Below are 23867 nucleotides of genomic sequence, written 5' to 3' on the forward strand. Positions count from 1 at the left end.
ACTCTAGTAACAAATGAATTATACAAAAACAATCTTACAAACTGATATGGCTTGATCTCGTTCGTTAGACTGTAAAGTTAATTTTATTGTAAAGTAAATCTAACAGATCAGATGAAGTCACATCAATTTATGAAATTATTTTATGTAATTCTTTTGTGGATGTAGCAGTACTCTTTATTATTTCTACTAACCAAGCCTTTATCATCTTTGTGTTTATTATATTCATAAGATTCTATCCATTTTATTTGAAAAGGACCATGCTACACGCCATAACACTTGACAAACTTTTTTTTTTCTTTTTACCGAATTTAGTAAAATTTTCTTTTATTTTCATTTTTTTTTTAAATCTTAAGAGTTTCAGATGAAGGTTATAAGTAATTTTTTGTTCAAGAAAAAAAAAATTAGTTTATTTAGTTCAAAGACTCAAATAATTGTCGTGTCATTCTAAGAAGCATTTTCCATTTGAAAATAATTATTGGGACATAAGAAATCACCCAATAATAAAAGTCTCTTGGAGTCTTGAGTCTGAGGGCTCTGGTAGATAACAAAAGAAAGAGGACTTGGGACTCAAAAAGTATGTCAGCTTTGGGCTATAAGTTAAGTGGGCTTGTGTACAGAAAGGGCCATGGTGGCTTTAATTAAGTAGTAGTTAGCCTGTGTACAGAAGAGAACCGTGTTGGGCTTGATTGATTGGTACTCAGCCCATTAATAATTAAAGCCATTTGGTTGTATACAGTAGTAATACTTGAGCCTCTCAAGCTCTCGTCTCTTCTTGGGCGTGTGACCATCATCCCAGCCCATTAACAAGAATTTTGGGATGTTCTCTTGGTCTCGATTCGACTTCATCGTGGGACGGCCGGATATACGAAGCGCACTTCTGGCCAGACGTCGTTCCCTGCACACCAGATGTTTGATGTTTTGAGTCTGCTAACCACCCGATGGTAGATATCATAACCTGTATTGAGAGTTACAGACTTGAAATAACTTCGCATACCGCGCATATTAAGAATGGGAAGGATATGGTCCTGTAAGTGTTATGGGTCTTCACTCAATGGCAATGCATTTCAAATTCAAGCTCCTCTTTCGTGGGATAAACCGTCTCAACAGCCTAACCCAGCAAACTCGTTGCTATGCCCGCGACCCATTTCCCAATAAAGTCTCCCACTACCTGTTCCGTGCCAAACTCATTGATAAGATTCGACTAGGCCTCCGCTCCAGCACTCCCAGCTCGCTTGCGCCTCTCCTAAATCATCGCCTTATCGACTCATTCGTTGTCACTCATGCGCTCCGGTCTGCGCCTTCTGCAGACGCTGCCCTGTCCCTGGTGGACACCCTTCAATCAATTCCCCATTTCTCGCATACCCAGAACACCGTCCATGCGCTGGGCACAGTCCTGGCCAAGTCCCACCGGACTGCGGAGCTCAAATCCCTTATTGATGCTGTCAATGCTGGCAGGTTTCGCAATGTCCGTGTCACTTTTATGAACCTTATGCAGTGGTATGCTGCGACTGGAGACCTTGACATGGTACTCCGTGTTTGGGACGAATATAGGTTGTCAAGCGAGCGTGTATGCACCGAGTCTTGTAACATTGTCATGCGCCTTTATGCTCAAACGGGTAAGGACGACTCTGAGGCCGTGCAGGTTTTCTATAGGATGATAAATGAAGGGGCAATTCCAAATTCTAGGACTTACAAGGTAATGATTGAGCACCTTGTGAACTCCGGAAAGTTAGAGTCCGCAGTGGAGATTTTTAAAATACTGCCCTTGATGAGAATTAGACGCACTTCAAATCAATATTTTGTTTTGATGGAAGGACTTATTGGTGTTGAGCGGTTTGACGAGGTCAAGGATTTGCTCAAGGAAATGATGGTTGATGGAATATTGCCGGGAAGAGCCATGCGTTTGTCATTGAAACGTATGCAGGAGGCAGGATTTGTCCAAGAGACAGATGAATTTCTTGTAGAAATGTTGCCGGATGAGAGAATCAGAAGCATAGGATGTAGTGATGTCCATAGTGATGATGATGATCATTATGATGATGATGATGTGGATGATGAGGATGAGGATGCTTCTCGTGGTAGTGGAGGTGACTATGTTGATAGGGTTCAGTTAAAACCGTGGTTAGACCCAAGGGCCTTGGCAAGTGCCTTACATCATTGGAGCTCTGAAGAGGTATTAGCTCTAGAGGATGCGAGACTGGTGTGGACAACTCGGTTGTTTTGCAAGATTCTTAGGAATTTGAAGTCTCCAGAAACGGCATGGGATTTTTTCTGTTGGGTTGCTTATCAGCCAGGATTTACGCATGATGTTTACACGGTACAAAGGATGCTGGCACTTTTAGCACGCCACGGGCATGTTGAATTGGTTGATAAACTCCTATCCAAAATAAGAAGGGAGGGAATGAGATTGTCCTTCAGCACCATGAGGTTGATCATTGACTTTTATGGCATCTCGAAGAGAGCTGATGCGGCTTTAAAGGTCTTTCGTGATGATAGAACTCTCTGTGGTCCCATATCAATTTTCAATTTGATGCTTCTGTATTCATCCCTATTACGAACATTGACCAAGTGCGGGAGGAATTCTGATGCCATGGATGTACTTGAAGAGATGGTTTTGTGTGGGATTTGTCCGGATATTCAGACATATTCTGGATTAATGCATCACTTTGCATTGAATGGGGACATCAAAACAGTGCAGAAACTCTTTGCAATGGTTAGGCAAAGTGGTGTGAAGCCTGATGGTTATATGTTTAAAGTACTGATCCAAGCTTATTGCAAATCTGAGAGAGCTGCTCTTGCATGGAGAGTTTTTGAAGACATGAGGAATTTAAATTTGATGCCTGATCCTGTCACCAAAGAGCTGCTAGTAAAGAGTCTCTGGAAGGAAGGCAAGCGGAGAGAGGCTGCTGCTGTCGAAGAAAATTGTGGGCAAACAAAAGTTCTTCAACTAACATTGCGTGGTCACATATGGACAGTGAGCTCTGCAGATCTTGCAAGGGTTTATGATATTTATTCAACATGCTTTACATCCACAGCTGGCTAGAGTTGTGAATGTTTCTGCTAAACCAGCAATTATCTGCTTCAAAGCGGTATACCAAGGAACTTTGTTATTTTAGTTATCAATAAAAAAAAATTTATAAAAAAATTGAAGGTAGTTCATGTTTTATTGAAGTTGCTGCCATTCTTTTTCTGGTATTTTTTGGATTTGAAACTGAGTTTCAAGTCTGCAAAGACTCTTTTGATGAAAGAAAAGAACAAAGTGTGAAATTAAGAGATGACTGCTTGTGGTTGCCTTATAATAGTTGGTGTATTGAACCAAAGCCTGTTGTGATACTTGAATGTTATCAGATCTTGGGAATTGGAAAGAACTACCGCAAAGGGCAAAGTGAAGCTGTTTTGTTGCTGTGGAATCGATTAAATTACATTGACCTAGTCAGCCTTGCGTTTAGGTTGTCATCAAAGAATAACAGTGACACCAAGAAATGACTTCTTGTGCTTGTGATATAGTTGGTCTATTGAATCAAAAGCTAAGATTAAATCTGATTGGGATGTTTCTGCAGTTTTGAGTCTTTTAGACCTATGCTAAAACGAATGCCCTTTCTGAAAACGATGTGAGATCAGTTGCACCCAAGCTGATCATTTGAGAGGCAGACGTGTGATTCAGTTTTGTGGATCAAACGTCATTCTAATACCTTGATCTGGTGCCACCATATGGTAACAATCAGAACTCTAGGAGCTGTATGAATCATAGATTATCTTTTCCTTTTTTGTTTCTGGATAAGTAAAATTAAATCTTAGCTGGAAGCCATCAAACATTTTGGTTCTCATGAGTTGGGTGGCTTACTTTTTATATAAAATTTGTAGTGAACTATTCTGATGCTTTCCAAAGATTGTCAGCAGAAAGGAAAGCATTATGGATGAATAATGCGATTATGTATTTTTCTTCATGATAATGTACTAGGAACTCTATAAACTACATCAACAAGTACTTTTGGAACAATCAGAACTCTACTCTATTTTGATTTAAAGATACCTACTATATCCTGTTTTAGCTTCCTTCAACCTATGGCCAGACCCCGAAAACTATCATTTTTCTAAGTTGGGTGCACGCTGGATGAAGTCTTTGGCAGGGCAAAGCATGGCGATAGTCAACTTTAGCTTCTCTGTTATCACTCGGACATCTCCTGGGAAGCAAGAAAACCATGGACCTATGCTTATTACAGGAGGTAATCTACTTATCGGTCTCTTTGATAAGATAATCGCTTTTCAATTATGATGTTAATTGTTTTTTGCTCCATGAATGCCAAGAAAATGAACCCTAGGAATTAACATGGTTCAGTCAAAGGGGATACAACCATAACTTAGAACACCTAATGGCTGCAATTTTGTTATTGACCTATGTATTTGGGTATTACAAGAGAGGTTCATATGGAAAATATGAAGCATATCCACATACAACTTTAGGACTTGAGAACTCTTTAACATTCCCTTCAACTCGAGTTGAAATCTTGAATTTGGAAGGCATCAAGCAGTGCAGAGACATTTGCGGACTGCAGGAAGGCACATATCATTTGTCCCTTCAATTTGAGCTTTTATTTTTTCAGTTCAGATCTTATTAGAGAGTATGGCCGGATCTGATTATCCGACAGCCAATCAAAATATGAGAGTCATGATGCTCCATTGGGAGTTTTCTTTCCCTTAGAATCCGTCCTGCAAGAAAATAGATTTTTATCCCATTCTCAGCTCCTTCAGTTGAGCAGCTTCAAAAGCATATCTTAATCCAAGGTAACACCAAAGTCATATTTTATATCCGCAAATGCAGTGTTAACAACTTTCATTAATTGAAGACAACTAGTTGAATTAAGAAATAAAGGAATCTTTCAATTCCCATTAGTTTATATTAGGAATGAGTCATAGGGATTAATAAATTAGAGCCTGACTTTTTAAACCATACTTAAAACATTAATAAGTAATTGATTTTTTCATGTGAGTCCTAGATTTATCAACTTTTTTCAAAGAGAGTGTGCTAGACTTCACACCTTAAGACTGCAAATATAATTTCTCAATATTAAATACAATACCCTCTTCAGAAATGGTATCCTATCGATAAACAAATCTTCATTGACCTAACTCATTCATCAGACATTGGCATTTTTTTTGGTCAATTCTTATTGGTCGATTAAAACAAATGTGGGTTGATGTATCATGTCTTTTTTATATGATATCTAATTTTGTAAGTTTGGAGCCTCCATTAAATGATATAACGAAAAACAGATAATATAAGTAATTAAGAAAATGTTTGGGTATAAGATTTTCTGAGAAAATTTTGAAACTTTTGAAATAAATTCTTTGCGAAACTTTATGAAGAAGGTTTTTTAAAGATGTTATTATTAGGGTTTGAAAAGTGGTGGCACCATTTAAAATGCTTGGAAAAAAAATTATCATGGGATTTTTTATTATGTTTTGTGAAGGCTTTTTCTTATTATTTATTACGAAAATGAAGGTAAGAAGTTATGATCGAAGTTATTTCCTAGATTGTTTTGGATTGAGACTAAGAAAGTTTTCAAAAATCCCTTATTCCCAAACATGAACTGGGTAAAAAAAATATATCTAACCAAGATCAAATTTTCATTTGAGTTGGTAGATTAGTTTAGTTTTTCCAAACGATGAGTTTTACGTGTATAAAACAGTCATTCTTGACCTTGGTTCACTTGCCCCATGCTTCGTGAATGATTTGCCTAAATTTTAGTTCATACAATTTGAGTTTAATGCATAGCATCTGCTGCTCTGTCAAAGGTGGCAATACAGGGTACCCTATTCTCTAAGATGGTAAAGAAATTTTGATTCTGCAAAAATATTTGCAAGAATTTAAAGCAAGGGATTGCGACAGAATCTCATATCATTGAATAAAAAATAAGTCCTAACTGAATGGGAGAAAGATTAATCGCTAAAACATAAGAAAAGTGAATGAATGATCGTGTTTCAACTACTGATACAGATGTTCTGCTGAAACTGTCATGCTCATATGCTCTTAATTTGTGGATTCCCAGGTCAGGGAAGCATTCCACGTTCTTGAGAGAGATTGCACAATCTCATCCATGGCTGGTCGCCCTGCCGGATTTTTGTTTAAGCAGCTATCAATCAATCTGACCACAAAAACAGCAAGTTCCAAAGGATAATTCCCTCGGAGGGAGGGATCCATGAAGTGCCTCAAACTTTCCTTTCCATCCTCCTCACGAAGCACGACACTCAGGACATCTGATAACTGCATATTCTCCTCCTCATACAGAGCAGCAACCTCTTTCCCAGTCACTATCTCCAGCATCACAACCCCCAATGCATAGACATCAAGCTTTGTGGAGACAAAACCATTTTCCAAATACTCAGGAGCCATGTAGCCTCTTGTGCCAACGATGTGCTTTGTCAAGGAAAATTGGCCTTCCTGACCTTGAGCTGACCTTGCCAGACCAAAGTTCGCAATCTTAGCTCTCAAATCACCGTCCAGAAGAATGTTGCTGCTCTTTATATCCTTGTGGACATGGGGAGGAGCAGTGAAGCCATGAAGATAGTTCAGTCCAGTCGCCACATCCAATACAATCTGCATTCTCTGCGTCCAGCTCAAAAGTTTCCCATCACTGCTGCTGCTGCTGTTGTTATAGATCCAATCACTCAACGGTCCGTTTGCAGCATATTCGTAAACAAGGTACCAATGACCATCGTTGAAACAGATGCCAGAGAGGCATATAATATTAGAATGGTTGATCTTGTTCAACAAATTTATCTCTTTCGATACATCTCCATTCATTTTCTTAATGGCTGCCAAATCCCCATTAATCCTGCCACGATAAACGGATCCTTGAATCCAGCAACTAGGACTGAAATCATCCGTTGCGTGTTGGAGTTCCTTAAAACTATACACTTTGAGGGATTGAGCCATATTAGTTATGCTTTCTAAGAAGTCCTCGGATTCTTCCTCCACCTTCTTCTTTTCTGGTTTTGCATGTGCCTCAAACTGATCCGAGACAATGACAGAATCAGATTTCTTCTTGCTTTTACGGAAAAATAAGCAGAATATTACTGTGCCAAAAACCAATACAAGAGCACTTCCTCCAAGAACCCCAACAAGGACATAAACCCATGTTTTGCTTGAGCTTTCACCGGAGGGGGGAGGAGGCGGCGGTGATGCCGATGGTGGGGGAGGAGGTTCTACGGTTTGAGAGCTTGATGGCGGGTCTTGCAGAGGAACCAGAAGTGTGGTGAAGTAATAAATTGTGCTCTGAGCAGAAAGCTCATTAGCCGCCAAAGTCATCTCAGTGCTCGCGCCAAATCTCTTGCCAATGAATTCAACACTATCACCGACTGCGACCAGGTAAGTCAATAAATAATTGACATTCACATCAATTTGATTCTTAGTAGGACAAGCACATCTAAGAGGAACATTGATTGTTGCACCAGAAGATAAACTAGTAGCGCCATTATTATTTTGATTCTGAAGAGCTTGACAGGTGGAAAGGGCTTGGAAGGTGTTATTAGCAATCAAGAGATAAGTATCTCCAGTCTTTATAACATAACTCGCATTTGCTTGGTAGTAATGACCTGAACAGGAGCAGTTGACTGGAACAAGCACCAATTTGTTCGTTTCAAATGTTGCAGTCTCTGAAACAGAGTTAATCAGAGAGAGCTGGGATGGATCGGAGGCCAAGAGAGCAGAGATGGCAGAAACAGAGTTGTATGGGGGTTGGGATCTGAAGGTGAGGTAGCCTTGGCAACTTGTGTTTAGGCCATTACAGGAGTAGCCAAGAGCAGAATTTGAGTTATTGCCACAATCCGTTGTTACCTTTCCTTCATAAGGTTGCTGAGCCAGAATCAAAGAACAGCTTGAGAATAACAAGATTATGAGAACGAAAATGAGAGTGGGGGAATTCATTTCAGGTTGAAGATGAAAGATCAGCAAGAGGTTTATGGGAAATAATAGTAGGCTGATAATCAACAACGTTGGTGGAGCTAAAATACTTTGGATTTTTTTTTTTTCTAGGGAGAAAGTTCCAAGAAACACTTCATGTTGAATGTGTCAATAAGTCTTTCTGACGTCTGATCTGGACAAGCTGAACCGAACGTGGTGGACGGAGCCGCGGAATCAAATTCCATCATAGCTTAAAAGAAGGGCCAACCCATTTTTTCTAATGAACAGTAATTATTTAAATATTGTGATTTTAAAAGGATAAGATAATCAAATTTGTCACGGCGTTTAAAATTCCATATGGGTTTGAAAGCAGGCAAAAGCCTTTGACTCCATCAAACTCAATAATGTTGACGTGAAAACTCGATCTTACTGGAAATGAACAACAACTATGACCGAATTGAAGTCTTGATGTTTGTAATTTATTTTAAAACTTACCTATATTTATATGAACAAGAATCTTCTCAAATTTTCGTTCGAACTTAAAAATATATTAGGTAAGAGAAAAATCGACATATCATGTTTATGGTATATCATTTATTTACTTTACAAGATGTGATTTTTGATCCCTCCATACGAAGAAGTCAAAGTGGGTGACCAAAATGGAATTGATGCATGGTGTAGCATAGTCCCCTACATGTTCATACTTAACTTCTCTCTCTTAAATTTTATTAGGGTGAGTTTGGATGTTGAAGTGAGTTGAATTGTTTATTATATTTTGTGTTGAGATTTGAAAAAATTGTAATGATGAGTTGAGATGAGTTGATAGTAGTTTATATTCCAAACGCACCCTAAGAGTTTTTATGAAATTTCTTGAACCATTAAGAGGTTCGGATAGTGAGATGAGAATTTTTGATTTTCGATGAAAGTTTAAAATATTATTTTTTAATATTATTATTGTTTAAGGATTTAAAAAAGTTAAATTAAGATTTGAAAAAGTTGAATTGTTTATTATATTTTGTGTGAAAATTTGAAAATTTTGTAATGATGAGATGGAAATTTTGTATCTCATTGCACTTGCTAAATCTGTCTGTCTATGCTTTAAAAAGAACTGTTCAAGATTACATCTAATAACATGTTTGGATACTTAGAGTATTTCAAGATTTCATGAATAGTAATAAATAGACAACGCAATTGCTTCAAATACTATATATGTTATTGATTCCAGAAAGAAAATTACCATCCTTACCCACGATCCATCCGCAATATGTTATAATTTAAAAAATTTATTTATAAGATTTGAAAATCTAGAAAATTTATTTATAGGCCTAATGTTCCCTTTGGTCACGAAATGTTATAAAAATCAAGGTATAGATCTAAAATATTCGTAATTATTTTCAATGAATTACACATACTTTTGAGTTATTGTACCGTGAAAACCTATCAAAATATGAGGTATGTGTTGTTGTATCAAAATAGAAAAATTCTATTCCTAAACCTCATACATCACACACCACTCTTTTTATAATTTCTTTAATTTTATTCTCTTACTAAATGTATGGTATATGGATTATGAGTAGAATAATTCAATTATTTTAAAAATAATAAAACTAAAATAAACTTTAAAAAAATTTAAAACAAATAAAAAAATTTTAAAGTGTGGTGTATGGATTTATGAAAATGCTCATCAAAATATGCAAGGCCAGGCCATACTGCAAGCCATAATTAATGGCGCAGACTCCAGCCGCAGCAGCCGGGTGACAAATCAAAAAGTTGCCAGTAGCAGGGGCTCCGCATCAAGCCTGGGCTTTACAAATTTCTGAAAAAAGGGCAATATATCTTAGCTAACAAGAAACTACAAGAGGAAACTAACTAGGAATTAGGCCCCGCAAACGGTCTAGTCGGCTATGTCACGTCAGTCATTACATTTAAAAATATAAAAAAAAAAAATATCTGAAAAGAGATTTTGCGTGAGTTTTAACTCGTTCTTCAAACAAACGAAATATGTGAAAGTTGAAACCCATATCGTTGTTCAGCTTCGAGAATTCAAAGTTTGTAAAAGTAGAAGAAGTTAAGAAGAAATTGGGCGATGACAGCCATGATGAGCCAAACAAAGTCTAACGGAAATGGGGAGGAGAGCTTTGGGGAACTGCAGGAATTGTTTGAAGAGTTGTTTCAAAGGGATATTGTTACATTTGACTCAAGTTCACGTATTACTAGTTGTTCTGGTTTCTCCTCCTACACGTCTTTTTCTGGGAGTTCTGGTTATGATCAATTCATGAATAATATCATAGCCGATCGAGGTAATGCAACTAGTCGTACGTGTTTAAATTTTCTTCATGTGCATGCGTTAATGTTAATTCCGACTTCCGAGCTATTTCTTCTTCATGGGAAAATGGAATACCAACCAACAATAATAATAAATAAATGATCGGGAAGATGGAACGTTGGGGATCCTTCCTGGCATTTGCTTTCCTTCGACTATACACCGATTGAGTTAGTGCACGTACCCATCAAGCATTAGTCAAGTAAGTTGAAAAGTTTTCCAGGTTTGAATCCAACAACTACGTGCGACGACCATGAAACTAGCCAGAAAAAGTTTTATTCACATCGGTGGGTCACAACTAGTGAAATCATGGCTCCTTGTTATAGACCCATTTCACCATTCTACTATTATGCTCATGTTCATTTGTATTGTTCTTCAACTGCTTTCTTGCAGGAGCTGTGAAAGGGCATGTAATTAAGGAAGAGTGAGGAAGGGAAAGTCTGAGAGAGGGAGCTGGTCTTCGAAGGGAGCCGGGGGAGGGAACGATTCGCAGGGGGAGAACAGGTTCGAAGAAAGATGGGGGAGAATAGGGAAGACGAGGGAGGGAGACTAGGAGCTCTGAATTCAGGAGGAGGGAGAATGAGAGCCAAAACGAGCCATCCAAGTCCAAAACGAACCGTTTTATTTTTCACTTGGATACCGTTTGCGCAGCGGTTACGCATGCCGCTTGTATCCAGCATTTTTCTTAACTTATTTATGCGTTGTTTTGCTGCATTGAAGTTCCACCAAGAAAGTGAAACCAAAGAAGACCCTCCAAGTTTGTGGGACCAAGAGTTCCCACATCAGCAAACACTGGTGCAGATTTTTTTAGATAAAAACAAGGCCTGAATTCCTCATCTTTGAAATTTATTTATTTCATGTGGAACATGGATTGAGGTGGAAACAGAAAGGAAAGAAAACTCACAAGGAGTTGAAGTTTGTACGGACTTGTCCAGAAAATTCATTACAATCACAGAGCCCGGAGAAAGCTCAAGAAATTATCTAGGTGAAAAAGTAACTCCCCTTCCAAGAGAACAATTCGTCTATTTAGTTACCCAGCACAGATACTGTATTGTAAAGTAGAACAGAAAAACTATACCAAGACATGAAGCAAAGCAGTGGCAGTTAAATTGACAATTACCTCCTCCAATTGCTCTCACCTCTATTATAACTATTGAAACTCCAATTATGAGACAAAAGATACAACTAAAAAGGTCATCCCGCAGTCCATCGACCAATCCATCAGGAGTGATTACAAATAGGAGGAAACGAGCAGCTGAACAGAGAGATAATACATTAGTCCGAGCATGAATTTATCTGTGTTACAGTTTACACGAGGGCATAATGAACAGATTAGCTGTATAATCAAGAAAAGATTCAGACCAGGAAAAGTTTGAGGGTCGAAGAGGTTTGCTGCAACAGCTAGAAAGGCAACCCAACAACCAAATTGTCCTCTGCATATTTGGATTAACAAGTTTAGTGAATGAAATAGCAGAACATAGAATCTAAAATATGTATTATAGTATACAGATAATTGTCAGACACCTTATAATTTTGAACAGAGCAGTTGGGAAACTTGTAAAAAGATACAATACTAGAAGGGTAGTTTTCATAGATGATCTCTGGCCTGTTCGATTCAAGAGCAACAAAAACCTGTAGGGGAAACAAAGATTCAGTACAAAACTTCTAGTCAGAGAAACGGAATGTCAGAGTGTCTAAGGTTCTTCGTGAAAACAAAACAACCATACGAAGTCAGCATTTAGATACATCATTAAGTGTAAGTGCCATGCTGGTTTCAGCAAATATTGAATTTAAGGTATGTATCGAAATGTCGCATGTATCGATTGAGGTATTTGGCATGAGTTTCAATTGAAGCTTGTACAAAACAAAATGAGATGGATTATACATTAATAGCCAACCTCTAGTAGCGATGAGGAACTATTATGAAGCTATAATCTTCATCGAGACAAATGCACAAATATCAGACACCAAGTAATTCTTCAAGTGCAACACATGCAGAAGTCCATGTCAACGAGTTTTCTAGAAATATTTTGGGGGTCTAACCCTCATTCTGATATGTATACAGAATAGAAAAGAACTTGTATGTGATCATTGATTGGATCACTTGCTGAATACACAGACATACTCAAAAGCTATTAACCTAAAAGCGAGAACTTTAAACAATTAGAACGTTAGAATAGCGTAAAATCCCCCCCCCCCAAAAAAAAAAAAAAAAAAAAAAGCAAAAACAAAACAAAACTATGAAATTGCTATATCTATAAATTTCTTATCAGAAACATACAAGTAAACAGCATAATGTCTACAAAACGCATTTCTGTTTACAGAGAAATGATTTGGCATGATGTATATGTCAAGCACACTCAATATACTCCATCCCAGAAGCTATAGAAGTTCAGTGGTTATCAAATTTCAATCCACATGACCATTCAAATAAATATATATTAGAAGCCTCAATGCATCAAGGACTATTTACCTAATAATTCAAATATTTGTTTCCCTCTCCGTTTTTTAGTAACAAAATGAAGCAGAAGTAGGACCAAACTGAGAGTTAGCAGCATAAATAAAGAGGGACTTGCCCAGACTTACTAATACAGTCGAAATTTGGCTTCTGAACAAATACAAGATGCAAGACAAATTCAATGATTACGAAGTACACCACCATATTTAACAATTTTGAAGGGTATTGAAATTGTCACATCGAAGATAATTCAATCGTAAACTGTCCCCCCTACTTCTTTTCCACACACCCAAATCATCTCAGCTTTTAAACTTGGTTAATGATCTATGATGAAGTTTTTTCCAGAGTGGAACTTTGGTGTCTGAACAATGCAAGACAATGGTTTTTTTCAAAAAAAAAAAAAAATCTGAAAAGCTTCCAGTAATCATAGAAAAGGATGTTCTGCTAGAACCGTAGTCTGTAACAAGAAGGAAACGACTCAATATCGTCTACATCAGATTCTATAGCCAGAGCCTCTTTTGCCAGTCTGCTTGCAGCACCATTCGCATCTCTCTTGAAAAACCCAAATCATAGTGCAGCCATTTTCAAATTGAATCTAATCCAATCGCACGCTTCAACAACGCATAGAACTAATTCTCAACACATAATCCAAATCACCCAAAGCCACTGCTATATAACAACACTGTAGAAAAAGCCCATGAAACCAAAACAGAAATCACAGATTCACATATTAGAAAGATAAGACTCACAAGGCAAAGAAGGTTCCACCCCATTGAAAGCTGGATCGAGCTGCGCTTGATTTTTCTGGAGAAGCCGATGATTCACCAATTGCTGCATGCCCGATTCTTGCGAACGCTTCAGCAACTCCATTTCCCAGATTTCCCATCTTTGCATTCAGAATGTTTCACATTTGATCACAGTGATCTGACTCTACTTTTTTCTTTTATATCTTTGTCTGGGAATATTCGAGCCACCTGAAGTGATGGAAGTCCGATATCCACCAAGGTCGGGAATTCGACCAGTCCGCGTGGTTTCAAAAAGGAAGAGTAGACGTGGCCATGCCTACAGCCGTCAGATCATCTCTAATCTCTCTCCTGAGTTGCGGATTCTCCGAGTCTTGACATATTTTCTCGTACGAGTCGAACAGTCTTCCAGCGAGTTTCTTGTTTGGATTTTGCAATTTATACAAGTAGTTAACTTAACTATTTTTTAATCCTATTTAATGCAGCTGACTTTCATATTAATATTAACGATACTTAGTTATATCAATAAACAAATTTATAAACATATATTTTCTTTTTATTTTCATTTACGACTTGTGCGTTACGTTTATTTTAATATTAATTTTACAATCTAACATATTATATTAAAATACATCAATTTATAAATTTATATTTTTAACACTTTTTTATAACTAAAATATTTTTCTTTGTTATATAACTTAACTTAATGATATTTTTCTCTTAATTATTTTTATTGATATGATATATTTTAAGTGATTTTTTTTTATAAATAATTTTTGTAAAAGGATCACTTAGGCTTATTTGGGGACTGGGGTTAGTGATATAAGATCATGAAAATTTTTGTGAATAGTAGTAAGATATTTTGAGTTGAGTATTTTTTGTATTTTAGAAAATGAGAGAAAAAAATTAAATAAAAAATATTATGAAGTTAAAATATTGTTAGAATATATTTTTATAATATTATTTTTATTTTGAGATTTGAAAAAATTAAATTATTTTTTTATTTTTTGTTTAAAAGTTTAAAAAAATTGTAATGATTAATTTGAAAATTTTATAATAATTAGTTTTAAAATGTTTGTATTTAAATTATGTTTAAGAAAGAGATGAGATTAGATAAAAATTTTAGAATTAAATCTATTTCTAAACAGAGATAATATAAATATCAGCCTACTGTACACATCAGCCGCCGCACACTCAATGTATTGAGTGAAAAAAAAAAATTTACTTGTAGTGTGCTGCGACTAGCGGCTGATGCGCAATACAGCCCTTCTAAACAAAACTGGGCACATCCACTAGAGAAACTTACAGTGCGATTGAAATGATATGATTGACAAGGAAATATGATAGCAATACTCTATCACTTAATTTTATAAATACACATAGACCATACATGTTACTAGAAAAACAATCATTTAAGAATATAATATCTTAAAAGTGGTCATTTGAAATTAGAATTAAAATATTTAAATGTTATTCAAAGCTTACAAATATAATATATATATATAATATTAAATAGTGCAGGATATACCTCCAATTCGAATAAAAATAAATTAAATCTATTATAATCTAATTGCTTGTTAACAACTTGGTAAAGTTTTTTTTAGAAATTATATTTGCAGTTATAGAGCATGTAAGAGTTGAAAATTCCTTTTAAAAAAGATGAATAAATATGATACTTACGTAAAAAAAATTAATTTTTTAACTGTAAATCTACTCAATTTCAAAAGAGTAATGTGACATACAGTTGTAGAATACGTAAGTACCGTGCAGTCGTTTTGAAATTAAAGAGTGAAGATTACTATTAAAAAAATTATTAACTTTTTATATAGATCTATTGTGTAGTGCTTATATACTTATGATTGCAAGTATGAATTCTCTTTATATATATATATATATATATATATTTATATATATATATATACAAACAACACTTCCACTACCCATTATTTCTATTGATAAAGGGATCGGGTTGGCAAATAATGCGTGGAAAAACGGAACAGAGGACGCAGAGTTGGATGGGCCAACGATAATGAGCAGGCAGCTACCAATAACTTACATGCTGAGGTGTAGTCTTGTTTGTTTCTTCTGAGCCGATGTGTGCATTCTTGTTTGACCTGTACGTACATATAGAGAGCTAAGAAGATGCGCTTCAGATCAACAACTTGTGATACTTTTGGGCCAATTTGAAACTGACTTGGAATCTCATCCAAGGGAAATCGACCTGGTCTAAGTTTTTTCTTGCTAAATACGTTGGTCAAAAGCATATTACGTACTATGGTTGATACTAAGGTCTGTTTGGTTGTTGGATTGTATTGAAATCAATTCAATTCAGTCTAATTTTAAATTTAGTCTAACATCTAAATACTAAATTTTAAAATTACTAAATTCATCTCAACTCAAAACTTCTTTACATGTAGGATCCACAATCTTTTTCAACTCAACACCTCTTTACACGTGGGACCCACATTTTTCAAATTTTTATAAATATATCTAAACTCATTTTAACATCCAAATACATCTAAACTCATCTTAAGTGGGCCCTACAAAACTTACTCAACCATCTTAACTCACTACTATTCATAAAGCATTCAACTCATCTTAACTCAGCTTAACATCCAAATGCAACCTAAGAAGGAATCCAAGTTTTAAAAAATGCTTTTGAATAACTTACCTACTGTTTCTCAAAATTCAAAGTAGAGGGTGAAGGAAAAAATGGTCATTCTGGTGAGACAAGTGGCTCAGTGATGGTCCGATTAATGAACATGATTCTGTTAGTGAGTTACCTGATTTATTGTTGTCTGAATGTAAAACAGAAAATAGATGGAATGTTGAGGTATTTGATCGTTTGGTGGGAGTAGAAAAGTTTGATTAGATCATGGATGAGTTGGGAAAAATTAATCCAGGAAAAGAAATGCTTATATGGTTGCCGAATTCTCAAGGGAATTTTTCAACCCGTAGTGCATGGGAGTGTGTATATGGATTCATTCTCCTAAAATTCCATGGATGAATTGGGTGTGGCATTCTTCGTTGCCAAGAAAAATGTCAATAGTTATGTGGAAGGCTTTGCATGGATGTTTACTAGTTGATGATCGCATAGGGAGAGCGGGTATTAACTTGGTATCTAAATATGATTGTTGTACTTCAGGGGTTATAAGGATCAAAATCATATCCTTGCATTGGGGAATTTTGTCGAGCAGGTGTGGCGTATTTGTTCAAATCAGTTGGGAATGCCTTTGTTGGAAGGAGGAACCTGGAAACAAAAGATTGAATCTTGGCATAAGCGAGCTAAAAACAATTCTCAAAGTGGATAATTGATTGGAATTCTTCATACCATAATTACTTAGAGACTTTGGTGGCGTCAGTGTAAGGCAAGGATAGAGGGGAAGTAAGAATCGATACAAGCAGTTTGGAGTTCTATCAAATACTGGTTGGTGATTGCAAGTGAAAAAATAAAGAAGTCTTCAGGTTTAAGCCGCTGAGATGAGGATATTTTGAAGTTATTAAATTTGCCTATTAAGGTTCAAATACAAAAACCTGCTCAAATAGTTAAATGGTCTCCTCCTACCATAGATTGGTTTAAACTCAATGTTGATGGAAGCCTTTTAGGGAACCTAGGGTCTTCAAGTGTAGGAGGAGCGATTCGTGATCATAGAGGAGATTTGCTTGCTGGTTTTTCAATATTTACTAGTATTCGGTCAAATAATGTTGCAAAATTTATGGGTTTACTTCAAGGTCTTTGTCGTAAGTATCCCAAGATTCACAGAGATAAATCCAAATTGGATACTTATGCTGAAACGACGTTATTAATGGCAAAATCATTCTTCGAAAGGAGTATTACCATATTGTGTCCCTAGAATTGAGGTCTTAGAATGATTTTACCGTATAGAACTTCTCAGCCTCTATAAATAGGTTACCATGTATGTTCTGGGCACCAACTCTCTCTCCCTCAGATTCTTATTGTTAGAATATATTTTTTAATATTATTTTTATTTTAGAATTTGAAAAAATTGAATTGTTTGTCTTATTTTGTATGAGAATTTGAGAAATTTGTAATGATGAGATATAATGTTTTCAAAATTTTAGATTTTAGTCTTAAAAACAAACCAGGATTTAACTATCAGAGGTATCCCTAGTTGGAACCCCCGAGATTTTTATTCTGGTTACAAGTTAGTTGAATGTGTTACGGACATCACCATAAATTACATCAACAATTTACATAATATATGTTGGACCTACGTGTGAGAATGATTGGAAATTATGAGGCATACCCACCAAGGAAAAGAAGAAGAAAGGGCATGCATGCAAAGATTAAACACAAATGCACTTTGTATTTGCAATCAGATGAGTGTAGAGAAATCTCATACAAAGACTACAGAATTGAAGTAAGAAAGAAGTAAAGCCTTAGTTAACCAATAATTAAGGTAGGTCAACCGTCAGGAGACGTGGACTCATGGATTGGATCGAAACCAACACTCGACCGACGTCGTATATATACACCAACACAACAATAATTAAATTAGAAGTCCGTACGTGTCTAGTACTCTTGTACTTCACAAGAAGACAAGGCTTTGAAAATGAGTTTTGTATGAATTGTTCCTTTCTTATATGTCCCTGCATGGTGCCTACATGCACGCATACAATTTAATAACCCTTGGACACCACGAAAATCTTTAGTTCTTATCTCTACTAATGGATGAAGATCGATGAGATCTGCAAAAATAACCAATTTTTTATTAAATAAAAAAATTATATCTAACTTACTATAAATCGAGTTATTTATTGAAGTATTACATTTAAACATGAGTAAATAGAGAGAGTGTCATATATAAGCGTTTTTTATATCTTAAATTTTGGTTGAGCAATTTGATCTTTTATTCCTCATATTATACACTAAATAAAAATTTAGAAAATAAATACAATTTATGAAATATCCCTTAATTTATTATAAAAATAAAAGAAATTAATTGAAAAAGGCCTACGCATTTGAAAAACTAATAGAATACTAAATTAAATACCACAAAAAGTACTACTAATCCTTTTGCAGTATGACCTAAATGTGGCTTAGTACTCATTTGGGGGCATTACAACTTTAAGTCATGCCACCTATAATGAAATGACTTGACGAAAATGTTGAGAATTTAATAAGATGGGAGAGATTGTGAAATTTAATATTGACTGATGAGTATAAGTAGTGTATGAGATTTCATATTGCTTGAGAAGGTGGGAGAAGTTCTAGCTAATTATAATAATTTCAATGTGTACGAGGTGTGACTTACCAGGTGAGTGAGAAGTTGCATGCATTGTTGTTGGGAATCATGTGCTCGATAGGTTCGTTCGACCTTATACCTATATATCAATGATTCAATATTACTAGGAAAAGATGTTCCCAAGTTCTTGTCCGAGCTTGAAGGCCCCTAGGCAAAAACTTAAGGAAACATTGATCCCTATATATTAATCTAGATAGCTAGGCTCTACGCCTTCCGTTAACTTGTACGTTGACTAGCTAGTTATACCCATTTTATGGGACTGAGTTTAAATCAGACTAAAAAATAACCATATATATATATATATATCGATCATTAATTGGATACCCATAACTTTGCTTTAACTTGATGCGTTTCACAGAAGGCATGATCGGGTGCCTCTTGGAAGATGAGTCGGTATATATATGCTTCTAATTCACTTATTCCATAAGTAAACGAAACATATTCCAACTTGCATAATAATAGGCTTACTTATGAACAAAGCAATTGCTAAATTACAACTTCAAACAGAACACGTACGTACAAATCATACAAGCCACAACTTTACAAAAGCTGCCGTCTAAGCAACCGATACACGAAGAATATTGATTAATTAATGGGCCTACGTGCTTGAGATTAAACTCTACTAGCTAGAGATCGAGAGACGCCTGCATGGATCGAATAGTTTCTTAATTTTTTCATTGACATGCATTAATGGAGTTTTGTTTCGAGATTTTTCTTCTCTTTTTCACAAATTAGTACGTAATACATGATGATGTAATTTAACAAGTTAAGCCATGATCATCGTTCATCATTTGGTGAAACTCGTTAAAATCAAGCTCTCCGTTGCCATCGGTGTCGTAAACTCGAATCATGGCGGCGCACTCGTCTTGGGACTTAGTGTCTCCAAGGCGTTGTAGCATCCTCTGCAAGCTTCTCGGCGTTATGCGGCCCGACCCTTTCTCCATTTCGAACATCTCAAACGCTTTCTTTAGGTCCTGATCATCATCGCCTCCCCCGCCATCCCTCTTCATCAGCCTCAAAAAGTCTTTAAAATCCAACAGACTGTCCCCGTCGGAGTCAAGATCGTCGATCACTCCCTGAGCCTCTTCGTGCGACATGTACTCTCCGATCGACGCAAAGTATGATCTGAGTTCCAGCGCCGAGATTTTGCCGTCCCCATCTCCGTCGAAATAACGAAAAACTTCTTTCAGCTCGTCTTCCCTAGAGCTGTACTTCGAACTCTTGGTACGTGGTGACATGGGAGATGATCTTGGAGATCTCGGAGAGCTTAAGGAACTTGAGCCAGACTTTGATTTCCGGCGATGGAGGCTTACCCTAAGACTTTTGTTAGAGAACCATTTTGAAGGTTTAGGTACTCTTTCGGACGTTGCCATTGGATGTGACATTTTCTTCCTTCAATTCAAGAAAATACAGAGCTTCTAACCACTTTATATTAGAGATGTTAAGAATTTTAAAAGAATAAAGTTAGGGAACTGCAATGAAATTGCCAAGAAGAAGGGAGTCCTTACGTCAACTTTATTGTTGTGGGGATGGAAATTGCATGGCAGTTTCCGAAAGGGACACGAATTGACTGAGCAATTTCCTTTTGGAATAAGCTGAGAAATTATTTGTGTTTAAGCTTGGTTTGGATTCAAAATTTACTTCAACTCATCTCATTTTATTATTATAATTTTTTTAAATTTTTACATAAAATATAATAAATAATTTAATTTTTTTAAATTCTCACACAAAATATAACAAATAATTTAATTTTTATTCTACTATTCACAAACTATTTGAACTCATTTCTAAATCTAAACCACAACATAGACACACATTTTAAAATTATATTTAACATAAAAAATATTTAAATACACATAAAAAATTTATTTTCTAACAGACCTCATTTCAAAGAGAGGACTCATTTTAAAACTATATGTAACGTTATTTTAACAAACAATGCCGACATACCGTATGCACTTTAATTTAAAGGGGAGTAATGTTAGATATATTGTTATGAATTGTGTAAGTGCTGTATATTTTTTAAAAAAAAGAGTAAAATCTATCATTACAAAATTGAAATTTTCATGTAAATTCTATATTTATTTATTTTTTTAAAAGAGTAATCCTAAATACATGCATGAGTTGTGTAAGCGCCGAATATTTTTTTAAAACAAAAGTGATGTTTATTATTAAAAAATTAATTTTTTTATATAAATTTTATATTTACTTATTTTCTTTTAAAATGAGTGCAAGGCACTAGTGCACTTTATGCATAATCACAAATATTACTTTTATTTTTTAAAATAAATACATGATATTTACGTATTTTATAATTATAAATATATATTTTTTTAAAGAAATGTATCGCAATTGCGCACTCTGTTATTATAAATATAATTCCCAGATCTTTTAAGGGCAGTCAAAAGCAGGAAAGAATTTACTACTTTGATAAGATGCCTTTAATTGGAGTTGGTACTGTAGTTTCCTCGATGCTAGCTCGATATTCTTTATTAATATTGTGCGAGTGTTTCTCAAACGCCTGGTGTTAAATCAAAGAACTCATAAAATCTCTACACAAAAAGAAATAAAGGAAAAGAGTAATTCTACATACAACCGTGAAGTGTGTAACTGCCGCGTAATCACTTTGAAAAAGAGTGGGATCCACTATTAAAAAATTAATTTTTTTTATGTGGGTCCCATGTTTTATTCATTTTTTTCAAAGCGATTACGCGACGGTTACGCAATTCACGGTTGTAAGTATATTTTCTTAAAGGGAAAATACGTACGCGCGTTCATTAATTAATCTTACGTGCCTTTTTTCTCCCTGCCGTATTATACGTCGAAATAGTCGTTAATTTTTTCTCTATGACTACTTTTTTAATAGTCGACTCTTGAATTTACGAGGAAGTTACAGCTAGCATATATCTTTTATGGGGCCCCAGCTAGCTGAGAGTTCCGCTAGTGCATTTTATGTATTTATATTTTATTTATATATATATTTTTTAATATTTTTAAAAAATTATAATATTATTAAAAAATATTTCTTTAATCACTGACTAAAAAATAAAAATCTCAAGTAAGAAAGACTAGCATTTTCCATTGATGATGAGCTTTGACGTACTCATTACAAGGGCGGACCGATCTACGAGAAATTAGTATTAAAATAACTAACATTTTTTAATAATTTTTTTGTCATGCATGTGTACATAGTGCTATATATATTATTTAATACAAAAATATTATAAACATAATTTGAGATTTAAAATATTTTTAATACTTTATCATTATAAAGAGAAATTTAATTTAAAGGTGACTTCATGAATAATAGAGAAAAAATAGATGCTCTGACTACTATTTTAGTATCAAACAAACTATTTTAATTTAAATACGCGTATGGTAACGAAGTTATAATAAAGAGACAGTGCAATTAGTTGGCTGGAAAAGGTTGATATATATATATATATATATATATATATATATATATATGGCATTCAAATTGACTTGAGACTCCTTTCGTAGCTAAAAAATATGGGTACTGACTACTGATATTAAAATATATAATATTATATTATTATTTTCATTTTAAAATAGTTAACCTAATGTGAATTCAACTACTCAAAAATTAATACTATAATTAAAAGTTAAGATTCTAATTAAATTTTAAACTTGACAATGCCAATGCTCTGTGTAGTTTAACCAAATTGTTTGCTTAGACATAGATCGATATGGACAGTACTGCTACACCCACCAACAAAATGTACCGACACTTTGTACACATAGTATTAAATTATTATTTTTTTATTTTAAACATTTTTTGTGTATTTTAAAAAAAAAAAAATATTAAAAAAATAAACAAATACAAATACTAATTAAAAAAAAATAGATCAATATAAATGATAGATACACTTTGTTGATGTACCTATCATTTTTCTATATATATATTTGTAGGTCCGTTAATGCGTGTTAAGTAAGATATATATAGTAGAAGAAATTAATAGGAATGCTGCCTAGCTAACTAACGCGCGCATGCAGTCTCTTTTAAGGCTGCAGCATGCAACACGACCGTTTGGTCCATGCCCTTTCATTTCTTTTTATGATCTTCTTTAGCTTCTCCTTTCTCTTTTTCAAATAAAGTATTCCAAGAAGAAAAGATAAAAAAAAAAAATGTTATATTTTATGCACTAGATATATTTTACATTAAAAAAGTTTTGCAATCTAATGCATCAGCGTATGTTATATCAATTTATGAATTTTATTATTGCGAAATATTAGCTTTAAAAATCAACTATTTCTTGATAAGAAATTATACATGAAAGTAAAAAAGATCATAAGACATTTGCAGTGATAAGGTGTGCAACTACAAGTCTGGCATATTTCATTTGAAAAATGTAGGTATATCCAAGATTCACATGTAAAAATTGATAAATTCTGAATCTAAACATGGAATCTTAAAGCAAAATGAACAATGAAAGAGAGTAAAGCAGAGTCGTGCGTAGCTTTACTTCTGTATTATAAAACTGAGTTGTGTACTGCTGTTTACATCAACCTATTTATACAAGAGAAGTTGTAACTAATTAACTAACTATTACGTCAACCAATAACATTGAGCCACAACATCATTATCTTAAAATAAAAAATGAATCATGTATTCTAAGAGTACTCCTCAAGATGGAGAATGGATGTCTAAAATTTCCATCTTGGACAACAAGCTAGGAAACTGGTTACAACCAAGGGGTTTAGTAAAAATGTCACTTAATGGATGAGCAGAAGCAACATGTAGTGGTTTGATGATGTTGGCCAGCATTTTCTCCCGTACAATGTGGCAATCTATTTCGATATGTTTTGTTCTTTTATGGAACACAGGTTTTGCTGCAATGTGTAAGGTAGCTTTATTATCACAAAATAGCAGTACAGGTTTGTGATGATCAATCAAAAATCTTTCAATAAGGCAAGCAACCATGTCAATTCACAAGTGGCGGATGCCATGGATTTATATTTAGTTTCGACTGAGGAACTTGACACAATTTGTTTCTTTTTAGATTTCTAAGATACGAGTGAATTATTAAGGAAAACACAAAAGCATGTTACTGATTTTCTGGAGTCCACACACCCTACGCAATTAGAGTCACAAAAAGCCTCAAGATGCAAATTAGATTGTGCTGAAAAAAATAACCCTTGTGCAGGTGTTCCC

The 23867-nt window shown here is 34.9% G+C and overlaps 4 protein-coding genes across 4 annotated transcripts; 1 reads left to right on the plus strand and 3 right to left on the minus strand.

The window, feature by feature from the left end:
• The first annotated feature begins 745 nt into the window (after nucleotides 1-745).
• Nucleotides 746-6136, plus strand: LOC108995326 (pentatricopeptide repeat-containing protein At5g66631). The gene is made up of 3 exons (XM_035692178.1): nucleotides 746-3089; nucleotides 4121-4226; nucleotides 6051-6136. Exon 1 carries the CDS (start codon nucleotides 1037-1039, stop codon nucleotides 3041-3043), a length of 2007 nt encoding a protein of 668 aa, XP_035548071.1. The 5' UTR covers nucleotides 746-1036; the 3' UTR covers nucleotides 3044-3089; nucleotides 4121-4226; nucleotides 6051-6136.
• Nucleotides 5884-8154, minus strand: LOC108995327 (lysM domain receptor-like kinase 4). Its single transcript, XM_018970863.2, has one exon. The coding sequence runs from the start codon at nucleotides 7925-7927 to the stop codon at nucleotides 6032-6034; it is 1896 nt and encodes a 631-aa protein (XP_018826408.1). The 5' UTR covers nucleotides 7928-8154; the 3' UTR covers nucleotides 5884-6031.
• Nucleotides 8155-11133: 2979 nt separating this feature from the next.
• On the minus strand, nucleotides 11134-13821 carry LOC108995330 (cold-regulated 413 plasma membrane protein 4-like). The gene is made up of 4 exons (XM_018970872.2): nucleotides 13434-13821; nucleotides 11751-11858; nucleotides 11589-11659; nucleotides 11134-11481 (listed from the first exon to the last, which is right to left on the minus strand). Exons 1-4 carry the CDS (start codon nucleotides 13568-13570, stop codon nucleotides 11249-11251), a joined length of 549 nt encoding a protein of 182 aa, XP_018826417.1. The 5' UTR covers nucleotides 13571-13821; the 3' UTR covers nucleotides 11134-11248.
• Nucleotides 13822-19130: 5309 nt separating this feature from the next.
• On the minus strand, nucleotides 19131-20125 carry LOC108995329 (probable calcium-binding protein CML41). The gene has a single exon (XM_018970871.2). The coding sequence runs from the start codon at nucleotides 20077-20079 to the stop codon at nucleotides 19453-19455; it is 627 nt and encodes a 208-aa protein (XP_018826416.1). The 5' UTR covers nucleotides 20080-20125; the 3' UTR covers nucleotides 19131-19452.
• Nucleotides 20126-23867: the final 3742 nt, after the last annotated feature.

The sequence above is a fragment of the Juglans regia genome, chromosome 7, assembly GCF_001411555.2.
Source record: "Juglans regia cultivar Chandler chromosome 7, Walnut 2.0, whole genome shotgun sequence".
Taxonomy (NCBI): Eukaryota; Viridiplantae; Streptophyta; class Magnoliopsida; order Fagales; family Juglandaceae; genus Juglans; species Juglans regia.